The 22,514-nt window shown below is 40.1% G+C and overlaps 1 protein-coding gene across 1 annotated transcript in view; it reads right to left on the bottom strand.

The window, feature by feature from the left end:
• Positions 1–14,623: 14,623 nt before the first annotated feature.
• GRXCR1 (glutaredoxin and cysteine rich domain containing 1) overlaps positions 14,624–22,514 on the bottom strand; it is a 41,972-nt gene continuing 34,081 nt past the window's right edge. Inside the window, exons 4-5 of the mRNA XM_063337115.1 lie at positions 18,054–18,119; positions 14,624–14,803 (exon numbers count right to left, since the gene is read on the bottom strand). Of these exons, the coding sequence (XP_063193185.1) occupies positions 14,624–14,803; positions 18,054–18,119 (246 nt within the window). The remainder of the gene's footprint in view (positions 14,804–18,053; positions 18,120–22,514) is intronic.

Below are 22,514 nucleotides of genomic sequence, written 5' to 3'. Positions count from 1 at the left end.
ATATATGATACGCACTTAAGTCATGAGCTTAGAGCAGCTTAAATTAGAGTGAGCAAACCCCTGGAGTAAGACAGGTACATTAACAACCAGCATCTGCTTTTCAGCAGGAACTCAAAATCCAAAGAACATGAGTGTCTCATTCAAAACAGGAGTGGTTTCCCTGCCTGTTCAGTCCTGCTCACCACGCTTCTCATTTACAACAATTTCCCTCTTATTTATATCATTTATATAGATATATCATTAAGTGAGGTCAGAGAGAAGCAATGACATCTCTTGGCTGCTCTTTGTTTCTCAAAGGTACCTCTGCTTTCCCTAGAATTAAGTAACACTTCTGCTTCTCTGTTTCTAATACAAATTTCTTTAGGATTTCCCTGAAAGTCCTTCAACATCCCTTCTACTGTGCCACAATTTCTGTTGCATTCAGTCAGGAAGACATGTCCTCTTTGCATGATTACTACGGGCAGTCTGCCGTTTTCCAGCAATGTTTTTCAGGATTTCATGACCTTTCCAAATGAAGTAAAAATAGAACCACAAGTGACTGTCTCCAGATCAAATAACTTTGAACACATCTAGGCAACATTTCTGCCCAGTCTCTCTCCTGTCTACAGCTATTACTGTGTACAGTCTCAAATCCTTCCTTTTTTTTTTTTAAAGAAAACAGTACTCCAAGTTCAATTGCTGTAGGGGATCTCCTTCAGTAATACAAAGAAGAGTTGGCAGCACAAGGTATAGTGCTAAAAATCCTAAACTTGCTAGAAGCTCCATAAAAGGCCACCTGGTATAAGTAAAAGAAACTACAGTATTATGTATCACTATTTTTTACCACTACAAGTCTCAGAGACTCACTCTCTGCTCTGGTTTGCCTAACAGACTGCTTCTGGGGTAGGGCTACTCTGCTCAGCCCTTTTGCTCCCCAGGAAAAAAAGAAAATGTCCTAAATTACGTTATATTAAGAAGAAAAGACATGGCTTTTGATATAGCTATTATGACTTTCTCTGTACTGGATGGTGATTGGTTCCAGTATCATAGAACAGAAAAAAAATAAATTTAAAATGGGAACATAATAATTTCACAGCAAGGACATTCACAGTTAATGCCGGAGTACAAGTCAACTCATTCTTTATTACAGGCAACGTGAGACCACAGTCTCACCAGAGATCTGCCTGACTTCTGAAGTGAAGTTACACATCAGCACTACTTAAATACCATTTTTGGGCTTGCTATTAGTTTCAATGTGCATTTAATATGATCATTGACTTTGGACTGAGACGGCAATTTCCATTTATTATAAGGCTCTGATAGATTTAACCAGGTTAATTTTCCCTGCTATTAAAAAAAAAAAAAAAATCCATTAATTCCAAAGGAAAGAAAAAATACCTCCACACTTACACTAGGAGAATGTGAATTCAGTAATGATTTGTACCAAAATATCTTTTCATTATTTCTAATCATTAGGAATTTAACTGTTGCATAATATAACTTTTATACAGAACACACAAATTTTGCTCATTTAATTATTTTAGCTGGATTCCTGACACAGGAGAAATTAGAGATGAATCAAGGATACCTAAAAGGAACTGGTGAAGAAGACAAGGGGTAAGATTGAACTGTCATTGTGTACCTCAGAGGGATGCTGTTCAGAGTAGCAAAATGAGCAGTTTCCTTCCAGAACATAAAAAATGTCCAATAAACAGCAAATTAGATAGAAACTCAAAGTTTCATGTAATTCACTATCCAAGGAGCAATGAGGCTGTGTGAAGCTGTTCTCCCTCGGATCAGACCAGAAAGGTAGCTGTTTCCTTACATTTTATTTCAATAAGGGAAAACCCAGATCCTCGTGTACAACTAAAGGTTCTTTTGCATAAAAGAAAGAAAACTACTGAAGATTTTCCATAACAGAAAGAAAACCTGGGAAGTTCGCGGACATGGTAAAACGCAGAGAGGAGCGCCCCAGGGCTGCAGAGAGGACCATGTGAGGTCTACGTAGGACGCTCCCAGGCTGTGCCTCTGAGAACACACTGGAGGAAAAAACAGTTTGCAGATTCCCCTTGTCCTTGAGATGAGACAAACACGGGCAGAAGAGAGGCAAAGCAGCGAAGGGTCTGTCCTTTGTGCAGCGACTGAAAGGCTATAAAGCATCCAGCTAAATACATGGGAAATGTCTGAAACAGCATGATTTTAGGACAATAATGTAACCGTTCTTTCAAACTTGCCTTGGACATAGCAAAAAAAAAATAATTAAATTAAGTGGCTGATGCGAACGTACACATTTATGGAGGGATTTTTATTTATGGTTATTTTAAAGATACCAAATGAACACACAGCTTCTGCTTGTTATGGGCAAGCGCTGTATTCCTGTTATGTTAAAATTTTACTTAACATGCTAAATTTCACTAATTTAAGTGCTGAATTGGTATGATCTTTCTCATGTGTAAGAAATGTCATTAAGACCTTTACTAGGTGGAGTGTTATTGTAGAGCACTAGAGGTGAATAAGCAGCTGCGCATGGGACCTTGTAGGAAGGATTGTCCTACAATCTCCATGAATGCATATGATCCAGGGTAAATCACTCTGGCTGCACTTGCTGAATTCAAGCGCTGCAAGAATACAACTTTCCCAGTTTACCTCCTTGCTTTTTGAGACAAAAAGAGAAGCTAATCAATTCCATTGCAATGCAGACTGCGTTATATCCTGATCCTTAAGGCAAATCTGTAAAACACCTTATGAAGACAAACTTGTAATTTAAAATTCATTACTCTGCTGGACACCAAAACTATCAAGTCAAAAGTAATACCTTTTTCATCTCACATTGTATTACCCCTTGTTCCTGTCTGTGTCCGTAGCAGGACATGCGTGCTATTACATGCTATTTGTCTCTCTCCCCCCTCTAAGAGATAACTAACTTTATCATCTCACCCTTTCCTTTTCCCACTCCTTCACCTCCTGATGCTGCCTCCCCCCCTCTAGAAACCAAATACCTCTGGTCTAACTGATGCACATCTGAATAAACCAGATTCAATTGATTTCAACTCATATTTAGCTCTGAAACCAGTTGCTTTGATTTCAGACCTAGAGAAGGAGCTGTGTGTTGAAAACGTGCCTCTTTTTATGAGAAACAAATTATATAAGAAATGCAAACTCTCCCTCCAGGCTTCTGTTGCTTGTACCGTTAGACCATACAGCAGAACATCACTAGCTGTGTTCATTACACTAAGGCAATGCTAACAACAAGCGTGTGATAGGCATATGACAAGCCATATCTTAGAGGACAGTCTCCACCCCTGCATGGTGTCACACTTTCAGACCTCTGTCAGGACAGATCTTAGCTCTGATGTTGAGGGCAGCTTTCCAGAGATCCCCAAAACTCAAGCTAGACACGCTCATAAACACTCATAACACCACATGCATCTTTGCTCAAGAGATGGTGAGGAGGCACTCCGCATATTTCAATAAGTAGATCAGTCATTAAAAATCAGCAGTCCCTGAGCAGCTCTTAGGAGAACAAAAGAATAAGACAATCTGAGTTTTATCCAGCTGCTCTATTGAGATCTGGGATCTGACATAGAGGAATTTTCCCAGAAGGGAAAGAAGTTTTCAAATTCAGGTGTTATTTCTGTGTTATGGTATCTAAAATTGTTGGAGCAGGAGTTAAAGAATGTAACTGCTATTTGAATAAAGTTAAAGATATATATATATATACACACATACCCCTCTACAGAGGTATCAGTACTAGATTATATTCTATAGTATACAACCTAAGTTAATAGAATTAATTTATCTGCACTGTCTATGCTATTGATGGTTTAGGTATTAAAATATCTTAAATGAGTTCACCTTAGCTTTTTTTTATTTCACACTGAACTATATTGACAGAGTAGACTTCTCTCTCCTGCATATAATGTCATTACTAGGCATCTGTTAATTCCTAAATATACTCACTGCTACTGATTAAATGTATATTTTAAATAGACAACAATATTCTTATTTTCAGTTTTTCTGAAATGAAGAGGTTACTGAGAAATGATGATCAAAGGGCTGGAGCACCTCTGCTATGAGGACAGGCTGCGGGAGTTGGGGTTGTTCAGCCTGGAGAAGAGAAGGCTCTGGGGAGACCTTATAGCGGCCTTTCAGTACCTAAAGGGGTACAGGAAGGATGTGGAGGGACTCTTTATCAGGGAGTGGAGCGATAGGACACGGGGTAACAGCCTCAAACTGGAAGAGGGTAGATTTAGATTAGTCATTAGGAAGAAATTCTTTACTGTGAGGGTGGTGAGGCACTGGAACAGGTTGCCCAGGGAAGTTGTGGATGACCCATCCCTGGAGGTGTTCAAGGCCAGGCTGGATGGGGCTTTGAGCAGCCTGGTCTAGCAGGAGGTGTCCCTGCCCAGGGCAGGGGGTTGGAACTAGATGATCTTTAAGGTCCTTTCCAACCCAAACCATTCTGTGATTCTGTGAAAACGTAACTGGAGAAATCCAGTCTCTCACTCTAAACAGAATGCTTAAAATAGCTTTTAAATTTCCTTTTTATTTTTAGGTGTGAACAGAAATGTTTTTATTTTATTTGGAATAGTTTGTATTAGCCGAAGGTCTGTACGCACTTACTCGTCAGAATTTCTAAGCTTAAAACGGATCGTACTAAGTATAATGCTAAAAGAAGTTGTTACTTCAAAACTGTAACAAAAAGATCACGTCTGGGTTGAGTAATATGACAGGTAGTTAAGTTTACTTTGTGAAACACAGAAGCATTATCTAAGATTTGATGTGTTTTCCTCGTTATGACGCAGATTATTCAAGGAGGTAAGTTAGGAGCGGTAGCAGTGGGTGCTACAGCATCCAACAGGCATGGTTGTACCTGCGGCATAACGCGATATGCAAACCCTCTGCTGAAGTGCTGCGGCCTGTCACCGCGTCTCCTGCAGGACTGGAAGCGCTAATGAAGAATGACAACTGGTCTGGTCCATTAAAGCCTAGAGCAAGTCGTAAACATTGTGCCAGGAAAGGGTTCTTCCAAGCACACCTTTGGACCCACCTCGGAGAATTTTTGCAATAAAAATAAGAACGCCACGTGGCACACGATGAGACTAGCAAAGCAAATTGCTGAGGAAAGTGGGACAAGAGATTGTATTATTTACTTCATAAACAAAGGAAGGAAATAGGGCTTTATAATTCTGAGTTTTGCTTTCAGCTATGTGTTTTTTTCAGCCAATAACTGATGTCACTTGTGGTAAATGATACCTCTGTTTTTTCATAATTTCCCTTCAAATGAAAGAAAATATTCTGAACAGATTGCACACATGTCAAGCTCTAGAACGAAAGTGCATAAGAGTAGGGAGTTAAAATATATTTAGTTAGCAATCTTAATTTGGTTAATTTCATTTAATAGCAAAACACATAAACTATTTCATCCATGAAGGCTGTCAGCTATTTTTCTTTCAATTAGATGAAGCATCCAGATGAAGCATCCAGCTAGTGCATGTGTCATCATTAAGCTTTTTCTCTTGCAATTAAGGTCACAGTGGTCCTTCATGGATAAGACATTTTCCAATATTTGTTCAATAGAAACAGCTCTTGAAAATTCTTATGTCTCTGTGTGAAATGACAAGATATTTGCAGCCAGTTTCAATTGCAGCCTGCAAGAGAAAAAAAGCATCACTAACTGCAAATACCCAGAACTGAAAAAGTTTTCCAAAAACTTGTGGTGACCTCTCTGAGTATGAAACATGAATCCTTGTGTCTACAGACATGACGTGATCCTTTTGAGCTACCACGTAAAAACACTCAGAAAATAATTACTGCTGAAAATAGTAATAGTATTCTAATAAGTCATTGAATCAAATACCAATAAAGATAATAAAATGTTACCAAACTTGCTACCAGCATGTCCCTATTGCCATCTGTCTCCAAGGAACAGTGATGACACGGGGACTCTCCTGCTCGGTCTTAGGTACAAAAAGCTCAACTTTTCAATTTACTTTACAACATATTTGATTTTTATACACAAACAGATTTTAAAAGTTAAAACAGACATGATATAGCTATGATTCAATTATTTGCAGGTATCAAATAACGTCAACTGAGGAAGAAAAGAAGGGAAGTCATAAATTGCTAGTTTTTCAGATATAAAGCTTTTATAAAAGCTTTATAGTTTAAAAAAAAAAAATCAACAGGGAAAATACTTCAAGGAATATTTTTTTAGGAGCAGAAGACATAGCGTATTCCAATTTCTGCCTGATAACATCTATGTGAATCTGGGCATCAGCAAAGATTGATTTTGTCTGGAGATTCAGATTAATTTTCTCTCCCTCAGTGCCTCTGAGGCAAGCAGGGATGTTAAAACAGGGATGTTAAATCTGACTTACCGTTCAAAATTGCTGTGCCGATCTTCCCTGTTTATGAAATACTTTCAGATTCACAGCCAAGAAGTCCTTTATCTGTTTGTAATTATTACTGTTACTATCAACATGAAATGCCAAGTTGGTGAAAAAAGTGCCTTGGGGTTATAGTAAACCTCTTGAAAATAAAGCTCACTATGAAGTTAAGACAAAAAACGAAAAGATGTTGACTACTTCGGCTCTTTTTCTGCAGGTGCGCATTGGATGAAAACAATTGGTGACAGGAGGTTAATAGCCCCACTCATGGTGGCTGCCAGGAGGACAAAGGCTGACACCAGCTGAGGATTTAGGAGAGCGGGGTGGAATAAACTATCTCTATTAATCCGGGTGGATAAACTGTTTGAGGGAGAGAAGATGAAACCAGTGAATCTGGGACCAAATTCTAAAACCGAGTTATGGTATAGCAAGATATTCTGGACCATAAGTTATAGTACAGCAAAGACAGATGGTAGGAAAGCTCTAAGGCAGGACAATAGGATTTGTGGCTAGGCCCTGAGGCTATAAATCCTGCAATAAGTAGGTATACCCAGTTGGCTGAAGGTAAGTGTAAAGTGTGGCATGACATATTTGGCATTATGGAGCATTAGATGCTCTGCAAGAAGTATAGGCTGCAATAGGAAAGACTTATTGCCATCATAGACCTGATAAAGGAGCGGAGAATAAACGCAGAAAAATATTATAGGGGTTTTTGAACCATATTGCTCATGAAATATGTCCTGGAAGGTCAGATATAGTGGCTGTAAAAAGAGGAGAGGATTTTATTGTCAACTCTTCTTTGATATAGGATGTGAACAACCACATAGGATGTGGTTGAGAATGTGAGAAAAGACTGACAAGTTTAGGATTATTTTGTCCCAAACTATTAAAAGGATGTGGGACATGGGAAAAGGCAGAGCAGCACCAGTCGTCTCGGTGCACTGCTGGGGGTATCGCAGGAACACGACATCAAATAGCAAGGAGCCCTTTTATGAAACTCCACCTCCCACAGAAAGCGCGTTAATGGGTCTCTCTCAAACACTGAGGAAGAGGACTGCAGACTAAACTTTCTGATGTGTTTTTCTGTTAATCTTGCTTTAGTTATTTTTGCTTCTCCTGAGTTCTTAACTGATGGAGGGGATAATAATAATATGCTACTTATGTTTAAAAGTGCAGTTCTGTTGTTTGATAGTATTCTAGTAAATTTTATTCTGTGATTACAATGAAAGGGAAAACTTATCAGCATCAGCTATTACCATCAAGCTGTAATGAGAGGCAGCATGATTTTCTTATAATACTAAAAGCAATGATTGCAATATCTCTATATTTGAGTAATATATTTGAGTAATGATGATCACTGTTTATTATTTTTGTGCTCATATTTAATAAAAAAAAAGACAAGTTTTTACTGAGTTCTCTAATTTTGCAGACTGAGGTATTGATCTTATGTCCTGTCTGTCTGATTAGACCCCTGAGGCAGTATAAAGCACTCATTGCCAGCGCAGCTCTACTGATGCATAAGGTTTAGCATAGAAGTATCATCCTACAGGTCTGGAGGCTTTTCGTTGGAGTACAACAACTCTGTCCTACCGTGTGCTATTTCCGCTTGTCATAGGATGGGGAAAATTAACGTGGAAATGAACTTTGGGGGTAAAGCAGAGACTCGAAGGTCTTCAAAGTCTCAGATATTGGCCTAAATAAGGGGCAGAGCCCCAAACAGAAATAGCACAAAGTTGGTACTGAGAGTTAGCTCAGAGAGTACTCGGATTTAGGTGATGCTTTGAAGGTTTGTCATCCTCACTCATTTGTAATTTACCTGAGTTGAGATCAGAAAGGAATGTCGCCCATAAGTAACAGACAAGAATGCATCCACCAGATTTAATAATATAAAGTCAATTAGCAACTTTTAAGGGATAGTTTTAGGAGTGTTCACATTTAAATGATGACATTTAATGATTTTCTATTGATCATTATTTATTTACTTTGAAAAGTTCATGATCAATAATAAAAACAACAACTTGTAGTCATCCCTTCTGACTGGTCAGCAGAGAAAAGGGGGTTTTTCTCCAGATCAAAATATAACTCTCTGTCAGCTACCAGAGGGCATTACCCTGCAGCATATTTTTTTATATATGTACTTTCAAATTTCAGGTCGCTTAAGGATAATGATTTTTGTTGAACTTAATGTCTCATTGTTGAGGTTGTTTTTTTTTCTTTTAAATAAGCCTTTGTTTTCAACAAGACGATCCTTCCATCAGTGGAAAAATTGTGAGGCCTCGAAGAGAGACAGGCAGTATACGTCTTATTGCAATGTGGCTTTTCTTGAGTGGAAAACTTACTGTATTTCCTAAATCTTTTAACTCATTTGAAATCAATTTTTCAAAGTAGAGCCAATAACCTAGAAGAAGCTTAAACTGCAAGTTTTTTTCACAGCCCTTTCCTTCTAATGCAATTATTTCCTGATTCATCACCCCTAAGAAAATTAACGCAAGAAGCAAGAAAAATAGGATTAAATGTAGAGATTTATTTCTAATAACTTTTATTTTCCAAATTGTTCTTGGATTACAATGTCCTTTACTATAGTAAGCTAAGCAATCTAAATTCTTCTCCTCACTAAATTATTTAGGGCGTAAATGTTTCCTGTTGCATGCTTTTGTGGTCAAATAACGTATCTCAGGCTAAGTGAATAAAATTAATTTTGATGTAATAATAGAAAGGCAATAGCTAGGAAAAGTACCTGAAGTATCTTTCATTATGTATTTACTCATGAAAACTGTAAAAACTCAGCTCGTTAAAATTAATTTCTTATTTTCATTAACAAAAACCCAAAACTCTTCAGAATTTTTGTTACTTTTTTCACGTGACACTGCAGTCAATAGTCAGTTTTCTTCCAATACATCTTTACGTACAGCAGAATTAACTTCTTTTGTTTCAAGACCTATCAGGTTCTTTTCTTCCATAATTATGAGTTCCCAGGTGTGGCAAATTAACTCACAGGGTGAGTGAACATCTTGGAGGGCTTCAAGACATGCTACATTCTTATTTTAAAAGAGGCATTTATACTATACACTATATAGCATTAATTTTGTAACTCTATTTCACTTGTAAAGGGAAGATAAGCTAGGCCAAATCAAATAAGATTTTAAATCACTGGAATGATTCTCATTGATTTGAGAGGTCAGTGTTTGGGATCAGCAAACTTTAGAATTAGGTACAGAGGTTAGTAAACTCTAGGGCTGGTATAGTTTTTACATATGAATTAAGAGGTAAATAAAGCTTGTTTATGCATCATTGCCCGCTGAAACCCTCCTCACTGCAAATTAATATAAAATATTTTGTTACAGTAGGCTGCTGACAGGTTAAGACAGTCTATTTGGTTTTACGTATCTTTAGAAATAGTACACCAAGGAAATAACCAGAGACTGAATGGAAATCAACTTTCAGACACACTATTTCATATCAAAAATGGCTGGATTTTTCCTGCAGAAAATGAACGCGCATTGGTTTTAAGAGTAAGCTACTCTCCAAAAGAGCAAAATAAAAAATGTTTATTAGATAGTGTAAGATTAAATAAAATTCATAATCCCTAGGCTCTTAGTGCAAGTGAGAAATGTGTTACTCTGAAACACACCAATGTTAATACAAAGAAAACAAAATGAGGATGATGAACACCCTGCTTAAAGGGATCCTCCCTATTTAGAGTAACAAATTTACTTGCACTCCACTCTTATGAGCACTAAAATCCTCTACAGGGTAAAAGACCAATCACATGCTCAGGTTCCATCCTGAGACTACGTAAAACGAAAATCCATGGAGGTTTGTCTATGTGTGATCACAAGTTCAAATTTTATATGTGATTAGTTTGTTCAGTATGACATGGCTTTTTACTTGGAAGGGAGTGCCATGTGCTTTAAGAACATTCATCCCTTTCTTAAAATTCATCAGATCAATATTAACCGGAAGAGAACAGGGTTTTAGGTCAAAACTTGTAGAGGAAAACCGGATATTGCAGGCTTGAAGCCAAACTTAGGGAGAAAAGAAAGCTCAAAAGAAGCTCCTAATCACCATCTGGTCACTGAAAAGTGACATACACTATTTGTCTGAGTACTTGCTCATCTTGGATGAGTGAATGTGTGTAGATGTTGAAAAAGCATCTGACTTCTGCAGAGATCTCATGCTGTGTGTGAATTCGGTTGCTAGTCCTAACCGTATCGGCATTTGATTTTGTTTTAGAAAGCAGTCATACACTCCTTTCTCTACCTCACAACGGGTAGTTGTTCCCTTTCCAAAAATTAACCGGCAAATGTTATCCTTAGCAGTCTAGTCTATCTTACTCTGCTTCATTTCCTGTTGTGTTCTAAACATTCTTTTTATTTCAAAAAGTCGGTTCAAAAGTTTTCTCCTTTTGAAAGAATCATGAGGCCACCAAAGCATATGTATTCTGCAGGTCAGGATATACTGCAATATCCTGTTTGTCCGGCCAGTTAGACTGATATATACAATCTCCAGAGCAATAGTCACAGAGTCTTTGTGGCTTATGCCTGAAATGATACTTTTATTTGCCAGTCAGTGGAAGCCTTTGCTTTATCCATGAAGTTTCAAGTCTGTGAGACTTCAGATGGTCCTGATGTGGGAGCCAGTTCCCTGCAGCATTTCAGTTTCTACTTTTCAGTTCTTTTTCATGAAAGTTAACCGGTAGCTAGAGCCCATGAAAAAAAGGAAATGAAAAATTAAATTTATAGAAAAATCAGAGAATGAGTTGCACCGTGTCGGGTCCTAGAACGTGAATCCTGGTAAAGCCAAGCCACCTGCTGGGTGTAGCGTGTCGGTATGAGGGATATGCAGCACACTGGAAAGCACAGTGCAAGCTACAGGCCTGAGAACTCCAAATCATTCTATTTCTCAGGATCAAAACGATTATTTTGCAAAGCAGACAGCCTAAGGATTACCTTGCTCTCACATATGTTAATATCCTGAGCTGTCAGCCGGAGAACATCCTCTTGGATCCTTACCTCAGTGTAGAAACAAGGGCCAGAAACAAGAGGAGCAGAGCCTGATGTGTTTAGAAATAGAAAATTTCCTGTACGGCGATGCAGTTGGATGAGTCTTATTTTTCCTATCAGAGGAGATCACTGCTAACTCCTTGGAAGTAAAGATGCAATACTGGTGTAAATCAGAACAGAGTTGTATCCCTTATCTGTTCTCAGGCTGTCTCAAAAGTTGGATTAGTAGCTGCCTGATACATCTCTTATACCAGACAGCGTCATATCCCTGACCTGGCCCCTGGGTTTGCATTAGTAATGTCATTCTGTCACCTTTGGTGTTTCTCGGACAGTTGGAGAAGCCAGACCCAACACCTTGGCAAAGATAGTAAAGCATGCAGTAAAAGCATCTTCTTGCAAAAAAAATTGGGTTTGTTTCTGTTTTTCATGCAGGAAAATATAGATGCATGGGAAAATATAGATGGAGAGAAAAAGCCTGCTGTTCAGTTGATGACAGAGGAAAAAAGAACTCTTCTAGTACTGGAAATTTGTCATAGGTTTTTTGAAAAATACATAGTGCCTGAAGAATGCTCTATTTGTGAGCATTATGTTTCTTGTGTTTTATTATCTTCTAGTCTTCCTTAAAAAACTCTGAAAAAAAGATTCTAAAAAATGTGACCTTTTGCTTTCATCGTTTCTCTTTCTAAAAAGAAAACTAAGAAGGTTTTGTCTCATCTTTGCTTGTAGGAGTTAAGTGCCTCTTTTAGAAGGGTAGGGCATAGGCTAGGACAGTCTCTAGGTCTCTTGCATGGTCCCTGGAGATAAATCAGGAATTTTATTTTATTATAACTCCAGAAATACAATTTAGTGTATTTGTCTCTCTCTGAAGAGAAGTCACTTTCTAATTGACTGAGAGGTGGGAAAACCAGCTTCAAACCCTTATTCCACATCAATGAAGAACATTTTCAGCGGAACTGAAATTTTAGCTTACTTTGACAAGTTATAGTAATTTGTCCGTGTAGTGGAAGAATAGCAATATGGACTATCTCCATGGACATTGAGCAAAATGTCTTTTCGAGGGTGAAGGCAGTGGAATTACAATATCACAAATACACTGGCATTTTCTTCAATAGTCATTTCCCTCAAGGGCAAGTTTGCTTATGCCACCTTAGGTGTGGTGTTACTGCTGTGAATGCGGTCACCCCCTGGATCCACAGCATATTAACAACTAAAAAAAGTGAGTTTTCATGCATCAGAAATGATGACATTCTAAGCATCAGTATTCTGCTTTATGCTTTCATTGCCCATGATACCAGTCTGGACTGCAATATTAGCCAGAAATGGAGGTTACGTGACAGTATAAAATAAAAGAAGGGAACTGTATTTTCTTTCTTTCTTTTCTTCTTACCCCTGCAGTAATAAGTTAAGCACATCTGCAATTCAGAGTTTTATAGCTGGGGTGCTGCTAAGCACGGTGGATGGCCTCTGTAGAAAATTCAATCTCTCTCATGTTATGCAGAAGATCCAGACGCTCCCTCTGAGCCTTTCTGTAGAAGCTGCAGGAGCAGCAGGATCTTACAAGCACGTTCAAGCCCGCACATTCCATATCTCATAGAATATGCATAAGTCCTTTATATTCAAATGTTCAAAAAGATATGTTAGCCCAACTTGTCCAAGTCTTCAGCACCAGCTACCACCTCTAGATATAGCAAGTGGAATGGAGGTGGAGGAAAGGTTGTTTTCTGTTGATTCTGGTGAGGGAAATAAGGTACCAGGAAACGCAAATGTTATCAGAAGGGGTTTTTTTGCAAGCCATGCTTTGTGCAGCTGTAGCTGCCCTGCTTTACACCACAGGTATGCTGTGCCCAAAACACTGAAAGGAAAGCTGAGTTTCCCATCACAGACAAATTAAGCAAGATTGTAGGGGGAGGAGGGAAGGGAAATGGGGTCCTCCACCAGAGTAAGCAGCCTCTGGCAAAGCCAACTGCGCTTACCCAAACCCCAGCCAGCACAGCTTTACAAGGAATGAGGCAAAGAGCAAGAAGTGACACGACTTAGCATTTGCTAAAGCAGTTTGGGCAGGATGAAATGCCTACCATGGACACCTTTTCTAGCCAATACCAATTTCGAGAAGCTGCTAAACCCCTGCATTGCTTGTGCCAGAACAGACAGACAGCAGGAGGAAGATGTGCAATGTCAATGTAAGCAGAAGGTGGTGGTTCACTAAATTATCCTGTTAAAAAGTATTCTGTGTAAATGCATGAATGCTAATGCACTTCCAAACCGGAATATACTCAATATGGAGAGCCTACAGTCCATTCAGACTAACCGATGTCTAATTCTCTTGTGATTGTGTTGGGGAAACACACCAAAAATGACAAAGGTATACAGAGTGCTGGAGTTGTCTGGGCTTAGACCGGTGGCCCTCCTAGAGAGGACAGACGCCCTGAAACACTTGCACCAGGCTAGCCATCAAATCACAACAGCTGAACTAAGCTGCAAAGGCAGAAATCTCATCCTCAATAACTTTTTCTGCAGTTTATGACAATGTCTGGTGTTCTCACTTGATCCCCACAGGATCCATTGTCATGTGGAAGATCACAAAGCTCTGCGATAGTACAACACTGGTTATCAACAGTTATATAACAACTGGTTATATGTTAAATGTTTATGTAACTTTGTCAAGCAACTTTAATTTAGTACTGAAGGCAAAACAGTACTAAAAGAGAAAGCTGATTCATGGGGCTTTTAAGACATGTTTCTGTTCCTCTGTTCCCACTTAGAATTAAGGCTAGAATTCATCCATAGCGACTTTTCAGGGCAGTGCCAAGTGGAATGGTCTTGGGCCAGTCCACATCACAAAATCTTTATTTCACTAATCTTGTAAACTGCAGATACTCAATAATCTGAAGGTCAAGTTTCATTCTGCTGTAATCTTGAGGGCATGACTCTGGACTCTGGGACCAGAAACACATACTATTGGTGATGATCCCTCCTAGAAAAAGGAAAGACTTCACATCCAAAGGGCTGATAAGACGATAAGTTTTGCAAACTAAAAATCTCTCTATAAAGAATGTGGAAAAATACGTTTCAGGGTTCATGTTATGGTCGAGTGACCTAAGTTTAAATGGCTCCAATGATCAAACCAGCAGAAGTATACTACAAATTGATTTTTATTGACTGAATTGGATAAACAGATTAATTTTTTAAAAAATCTTATTACAAACCAGCGCAGTACCATAAAATCAGTTTGTACGTGTGGAGATGCCATTCTTAGCCTGCACAGCTCAAGCAGCGCTGTAGCCCGTTCTCGTTGCAGGCGGTGCACTTGAGGGCTTTGAATGAGTCCGTAAAGCAGTTCCGAAACACAGACATCTTGCTCCCATGGCACGCTGAGCACGGTAGGAAACCAAAGCCCCCACAAGAGGGGCACTCGTGAGGATGCTGGACTCTCTGCTCAAAGAAGAAAGTGAGAAAGACAAAAATGTTATCAACCACCATAAGCTCTAGGACAATGAGGGGCTCCAGGATGGCTGAGATTACACATCCTGGTTCTCATCTTGAGCAATACCCACCGCCCCATCCCAAGGTGTACCACCATGGAAGACCGGTACATCTGCCTTTCCCTGTGGTCAGATACACATGCAGTGATCAGAGAGGCTCACTGCAGGTTCATCAGTCATGTTGTGTCTTAGTAGCCTGTGTTTATACTTGCCAAAATTGCTAGCTAAAGGACAGCTTGCATACACTACTCTGATGCGGTTTAGGTCTAGATCAATTCTAGGAGGTATTGCAATTGATTGAATCTAAACTCCAGGCAGTTTATGTTGACAGTGTATTTTCTATGTTGTACGTTAAGATATTATGACTTTTAGCACTTGCAGGCCCTTGCTGAACAGGTTATTCCTATTACTGTTAGAGTTGATCATATCAAAAAGCAATTCATAGCTTCTGACAAGTAGTGCTCGTGGAAATAAGTGGTGTATTCAAATTTATGAGTGTAGAATGCTGAAGCTTTAAGTGTAAAGAAGAAAGATCATCAATATTCAACAGTTATACCTGGAGAAAATCGCTGCAAGCAACGCTTGAGTTCCCTCAATTGTCCCGATTCCTGAGTAAAACAATAATTTTACTCTATTTTGTGTTGGATTAAAGACAATGGAGAACACAAGAAGAGATTTCAGAGACATTTTTAAGTTTCCCTTGCTGATAATGTTGCTAGTTTGTTTAATGATTACCTTAAAGTTCTATATTAGAGAAACGAAAGGTGCACCACGTTGGGTACTTACCACAGCACAGGTATGTGGCTTTAACATTGCACTGTTGAGTAAAGACTTTACAGATTTATTTACAAAGGAAGAACAAAAATCCATACAATTCCTGCTAGTGTTAGACCGAGGAATTATGCACCACTAAAAAATTCGTCACAAATTATTACCAGAGTATACTAAAATATGTACCAGTAATGTAGTCCTTCTTGTAGCTTCATCAAGAAAACTGAAGAGATTTTTTCAAAACCATTAATAACAGCATTCATCTATTGACAGCTCAGATGAATATGCAAAAAAGGCACTTTTTCTTTTTGTCCTGTAGCTCATAAACTTGCCATTTTTCTTCACCAGGCAAACAACTCCTGCTTCCATTAATTTCTCCAGGGACAGTGTTTGGAAGCATTTAATGTAAAATTAGCACTCTTTTTATCTCAGGACTGCCCACATCTTTCATAATTTATGATGATGATTTACTTCATTGGACATTATTGCAAATAATCTCACCATTTTAAGAGAATAATAATTTTCATCTTTACACTTATTATTGTTTGTTGGGCTTGTAAATAACTACTTTCCATGTAGTTAAGAGAACTAACCAAAAACAAATGCAAAATTGCTTCAGCTCTGTTCCTTGGACCATGTCCATTTCCATCTTGAACAGATGACAGTTTGTGTAACTACTTTCTGCATCTTCAGTAATGAAGAAACCTGACCGCCCCTTGCAATTGCAGCAAATCCATTTTTGGGAAAAAAAAAAAAAAAAAAGAAACAAAACCAAAAGGCAGTGAAGCAGTGATTGTATTCAGTAAGCAGTTATCAGTTTGCTGTAGTCTGGCATTGTTTGTCTTATAGATGTACTTTCTGTCCCAAGGTTAGGGCACACATTGGGCTAGGTAATTAAGTTATAGCATCGCCCAAAGCAGGATCTGGGGACATTTCATTCCGAAGTAATGAAAAATGTTAAGGAGGTGCATTAGCTAACCTTTCTAGTCAGACAGCAAGAACGCTGCATGCTTTAATCATATGGATACTTTTGTCTAATAGTTTCTGGTTAGATATTCAATATGGATCAATATGGCCAACAGGTTCTTCTACATTTTATACAGAAATACATATACGGAGTCACAAGACAAGGAAAGTTTTGCTGAGTTAAAGAACAGGCCAGACAAATGCAGAAGGTACCACCTGCACTGCAAAGGGACGAGGCCCTTCATGATTTTCTGGATAATAAAAATCTACCTCCTGAATAAGGCAGAGGTGAAAAATCCTTGGGCTCAGCCTGACCGGAACTTTTGGAGGAGTTCAAGAAGGAGACTGGCTGTGAGAAACAAACATGCTTCATAAAAGAGATACTCGTTTTGTGATAAACTCAAAGACGTATGGTATACAAAGAGTTCCTGAGAGCACATTAGGAAAGCATATGCTGTAGTTTGGCTAAATGCAGGGAAAGAAAAACCTTGGGGTTAAATCAACTAGATGTAGCCTTCTTTTTCTCTTTCATCAGTGTCTTTTACAAATATCATACCTTCATTATCTATTTTTAATGTTGATGTTACATACTTCTGAAGCTTAGGTGTTATCTTAATTTGGTTAGGGGTGATTTCAAAATAACAAGATAATTAATAGCAATACATTCTTTTTCTAATGACACAGCTACCCATATAGCCCAGACACTATGACACAGGTCTCCCCAAAATGTTCTTTGTTGCAGGCTATCCAAAGGAAAAAAGAAAATGCTTTGAGCAGCCACCAGCACAAGACCAGCAGAAAAGCGATGACCAGTAGAGATCTTGGCTTACAGCAAGATCCCACACCCCACGTGTCCTTAGGGAGCCTGCATCAACTGTTCGCGATAAATGGCAAACTTGCCCCACAGAACTTCAATGGACGAGGCAAACTGAGAGCTGGAGAAAGGCATGATAACCTGTAATTAGAAAATTGTGAATTTGTGCAAATTGGTGTAATTGGAAACTTCCAGCCTTTGCCCAGATTTTATAGATGTCCAGCTTCAGGTCTAACCAGAACGCAGACGTGCAGGTTCCCAGCGCGTTCACTGCAGCACACAGAGAAGCCGCTCAGCATCCACACCAGATGCCTGACTCCCTCAGGGCATGGTGAAGCTCAAATACCAAAGATCATGTCAAAAGTTATGGGAAAGGGAAAATGACTTGTTTTTCCTGCCGTGGCAAAATCAAGAGAAAGTGAAGATGGACATTTTGGTTTGATGTTATCGCCATTCACATTTTCTCGAAGTTAATGGGCTGGGATACTCCGGTATCATTCATTTGGAGAGAAAAACAAAAAAAAAGCATTGGAGATCATCAGTTTATATCAAAAGAAAAGGAACTGGTGAAAAAAAAAAAACAGAAAATCTACTCAGTTACAAATATTCAATGTACATTCCTTATTTTTATTTGCAGAAATACAATTACCTCAATTTTGGTTAAGAGATCCTGCAGTTCCCCAGATTCATTCATTAGTAAAATTTTCTCAGCACCCTATTAGTAAGAAGAAGAAGAAGAAAAGGGTCAGCCAGTTTAGCATGAAAAAACAGAGATGATTAGAAGATTTGGCCTTGAAAATTTAAACAGGCTGAGGACAAATTTGGCTCTCATTAAGTATTTTGTAATTAGGTCAACCTTAGGAAAGCTAGAAGGAGAGAAGAATCTAATCACAGCTCTGATAGCAGTGCCTGAAGTTCGTTACCAGGTGTCGTATCGCATTGCCTTTTTGTAAAAGGTGACACAGCTTGGAAATTCTGATTGTGTTCCCTTTATTTTACAGGGTATGCTTCTTGACAGAATAAAAAATATGTCTAGTTACTGTGTCAAAAATTACAATTATACAAATATACAACACATCGGAGAATGTAGCAAAATGAGAGGAGGAAATTGTGTTTCAAATATTCTGGCAGTTGAGCATTGAATTAAGACACAATATGCCTAATGGATAACACAAGGAGAAAAAGGGTAATGAAAATACTGCAACAACATTAAAGTCAGACACAACAATGAATAATAATAATTTAGTCTGAGTACATTAGGCCTCTGAGGGGTTCTGTGATCTGAACCGAGGCAGTACTGAAGTGGTTTTCCTTTTTTACTCCTGAAAGTAAATGTTAAGAGATTATTGCAAACAAAATTAAAGTGTCAAGGATGATGTAAAACTTTTTTTTCCCTTTTCTTCTAATTAGAGGGCGACATTTGAATGCTTACACTTCACTTATGTAACCAAATTCACTGAATACTAAATAATACCAAACACTCACAGACACTTTTAACCTGTGAATCACAAGAAACCAACAAAATGTGAGGAAACTGAGGCACAGACAGAGGGAACTGCACAGCCCTTACCTGCTACTAAGGGCTATTGGCCATATCTAGACCAGGTGGTGGGTTCATGCCATCACACTGCCCCAGTTTGCTATTCCCTGCATGTCCAGACTGTTAAATTTCATTTTGGGGTTTGCTTTTGGCACACAGCTGAGGTGTGGCAGGATGCTGGCACAGGGCTGAGGTGCAGTGGGATGCCAGTACCCAGCTGAGGTGTGGTGGGATGCTGGCACATGGACAAGGTGTGATGGGACGCTGGTACACAGCTGAGGTGTGGCGGGACACTGGCACAGGGCTGAGGTGCGGTGGGATGCTGGTACACGGCTGAGGTATTGTGGGATGTTGGCACACAGCTGAGGTGCGGTGGGATGCTGGTACACGGCTGAGGTGATGTGGGATGTTGGTACACAGCTGAGGTGTGGTGGGATGCTGCTACAAGGCTTGGATATACCGTCACTTTGGGCTGCCCAGAGTCAGCCAAAGGCGCTCTCAGCTCCAGGTCCCCACCAGCACCACTCTCCCTGTTACTGGGAGGTACAGGAAAGGCTGCCGGGGAGCACAGGGAACACATGTGGGTCACTAAAGTAGATATTAGTGTCCAACCATTCACTGTGCCTTCTGGAGACTGCAGCAGCTACAAGTGCGCAGCCCGAAAGCCAACTAAGGGCCATTAAAACATTGCAAAGGATTTTGTATGAGACCCTACTAAGGTTAGATTCCCAGTAGAAAGTCTGTTTGGCCTGGCTTTGTACAAAAAAAGAAGCATTTTTGACTCTGTTTGATGATTTTCATTTGAGTTAAAAAGCAAAATATTAATATTTTAGAGGATGTGAGTGCCACTTTTGCAGTGAACGCTACTATTACAGTGCTACACTTTCAAAGAGATTTTTATTTTTTTTTTAAAAGAAGTATCTAAAAGGTAATTAGTTGTGGCTGCTATTGAAATCTGTTATAGATCATGGGCACAGAGCGTACCAGCTTCGACATAGGCATTTGTGTCCCCAGCAGAGCAGCTTTTAGCAGCCCGTCACAGAATCACAGAATCACAGGGTTGGAAGGGACCTCTGGGGATCATCTAGTCCAACCCCCCTGCCAGAGCAGGGTCACCTAGAGCAGGTTGCACAGGAACGCGTCCAGGCGGGTTTTGAATGTCTCCAGAGAAGGAGACTCCACCACCTCTCTGGGCAGCCTGTGCCAGGGCTCTGCCACCCTCAAAGTAAAGAAGTTCCTCCTCATGTTTAGGTGGAACTTCCTATGTTCAAGTTTGTGCCCATTACCTCTTGTCCTGTCCCCAGGCAGCACTGAAAAGGGCCTGGCCCCATCCTCCTGACACCCACCCTTTAAGTATTTATAAGCATTGATAAGGTCCCCCCTCAGCCGTCTTTTTTCCAGACTGAAGAGACCCAAATCCCTCAGCCTTTCTTCGTGAGAGAGGTGTTCCAGTCCCCTAATCATCTTGATAGCTCTCTGCTGCACCCTCTCCAGCAGCTCCCTGTCCTTGAACTGGGGAGCCCAGAACTGGACTCAGTACTCCAGACGCAGCCTCACCAAGGCAGAGTAGAGGGGGAGGATGACCTCCCTCGACCTGCTGGCCAAACTCTTCTTGATGCACCCCAGGATGCCATTGGCCTTTTTGGCCACGAGGGCCCATTGCTGGCTCACGGTCATCCTGTTGTCCACCAGGACTCCCAGGTCTCTTTCAGCTGAGCTGCTCTGCAGCAGCTCAGCCCCCGACCTGTCCTGGTGCGGGGGGTTATTCCTCCCCAGGTGCAGCACCCTACTGTCAGCCCCTCTCACGCTTGGCCTCGAATCTTGCTCTGCTTTCAGAGAGGAGGGGCAGCAGGAGCGACTGGCACCACCAAGCGAGGGTTTGCCAAGGTGAGGCTTTAAGGATTTGTAGCTTTATTGATGTAATTGCAGCACTGCAAATTCCCTGAGCCGGACAAGCCCTGATTTGCCCTCGTTTAGGGAAGGATCTTCTGCCAGTGGCAATAGTTGGCAAAAACACTCCTGTGACTTCTGCTCCCTGTCACAGCGAAGCTGTGGGACAATGCCTGCTGGCTTTTGAAGCAGTGTAATTAAAAGTCTGACAGGTTTCCCATTATAGATTCGTATTTTACAGGATTTATATTTCACCTGACATTCCCTCGGCCACCTGTGTTACTTGCAAAGTGGAAAGGCTCATTACTATGGTTTTAGAATTAAAAACTAAACGTCTGAATGGCTGTTGACGTTCTTAGGTGTTTCAGCATGTCTTTTCTGATTAGCAGCTGCCTCAAGTGAAATTTGAATAAAAGATACTATGCAGAGGTTAACCTTCCCTTTGGATCTGCGAATCTTAACACACAGAGTCTGTAATTAATAGAGTAATTAAAGCTGCTGTCAAATAAGTCCACTAGCTGCTTTCTGGCCAGAAAGTGATGCTTTTCTTTTTCTTCCTTGATTGTACTCAGTCCACACTTACCCACACAGGGATGCGAAACGTTACAGAGCCTGTCCTTCCTGAGACTGACAGAAGGAGCATGAGTGACAGCGGCCATAACATTTAGAGAGGCAGCAGGGAGAAGTGAGTTTTCAGTTTTGTTAACCAGTTAAATTTCAAAGCACCGGCCTGTGAACCCTTTATCTACTAACCTCAGGAGCTCTTGACCATGGTGGGGGAGCCCAGGGGCTGCGGTCAGGCCTTTGCCCTTCTTTTGGCAAGGAAACGCCACGGACTTGGCTAAATCACTCAACAGGTTTTCAAGACCATTTTTTATTCTTCAAAATATTTTCCCGATTTTCTCTTGAGAATGTCCAGAAATTAGCATCATATTTCAGGTACAGTCCCACTAATTGCAGAACTAGGACAAATCCAAGGTTCATTAAATCTGTCCTGTCGCTAAAGCAGCCTGTTGCTCACTTATCTTGGATGTAGCCCATTACCATTTTCATGATGCAATTCTTCATCAAGGAGTACACATAGATATATGGCTCTGCATCAAGCTGGACTGGAATTCCTGCTGATTTTGGGAAGCAGCCTCTCTTCCTCACACTTCCTTACACACAGAGAAAAAATCAGCATGGCGCTGCAACACATCTCCTGCGGACACATTTGCTGCGCAGACAAATTAGCTCCTTAAAAATAAACTTTTGCAAAGTTTACAGGCGAGGCCTCTTGCTAAGGTGGCAGAATGCAACCACACGCCTTACCCTTACTGGACCTGCCGTGGTTTTTTGCCGTGTCTTAGGGAGGACACAGGCCCTATATATCGCTGTCTTTGCCCAAAGCTCACACGTTCTTCAGCCTACGACTCTCCATCTCTCACTGCGAGGTGGCCCTTGGCGGCAGACGTGCATGGAGCGTGATTAAATGCCTGGAAACCTGCCCACAAACCGAGAAAACTGACACCACAGTATATAGTACCAGCACCACAAACGCTGGATTTGATATGCAAAGAACTGAAAGATTGATATGTAAAGAGCTATCAGATTAATTAAATGCTCCTGAAATGTTAAAATGCAAAACGGAGGAAGCAAGTGGGAAAATGCTAGTTGACTCAATGCAATGATTACACCATA

This window comes from Chroicocephalus ridibundus, chromosome 5 (genome assembly GCF_963924245.1).
Source record: "Chroicocephalus ridibundus chromosome 5, bChrRid1.1, whole genome shotgun sequence".
NCBI classification, from domain to species: Eukaryota; Metazoa; Chordata; class Aves; order Charadriiformes; family Laridae; genus Chroicocephalus; species Chroicocephalus ridibundus.
This window is presented reverse-complemented; position numbering and strand designations above follow the sequence as displayed.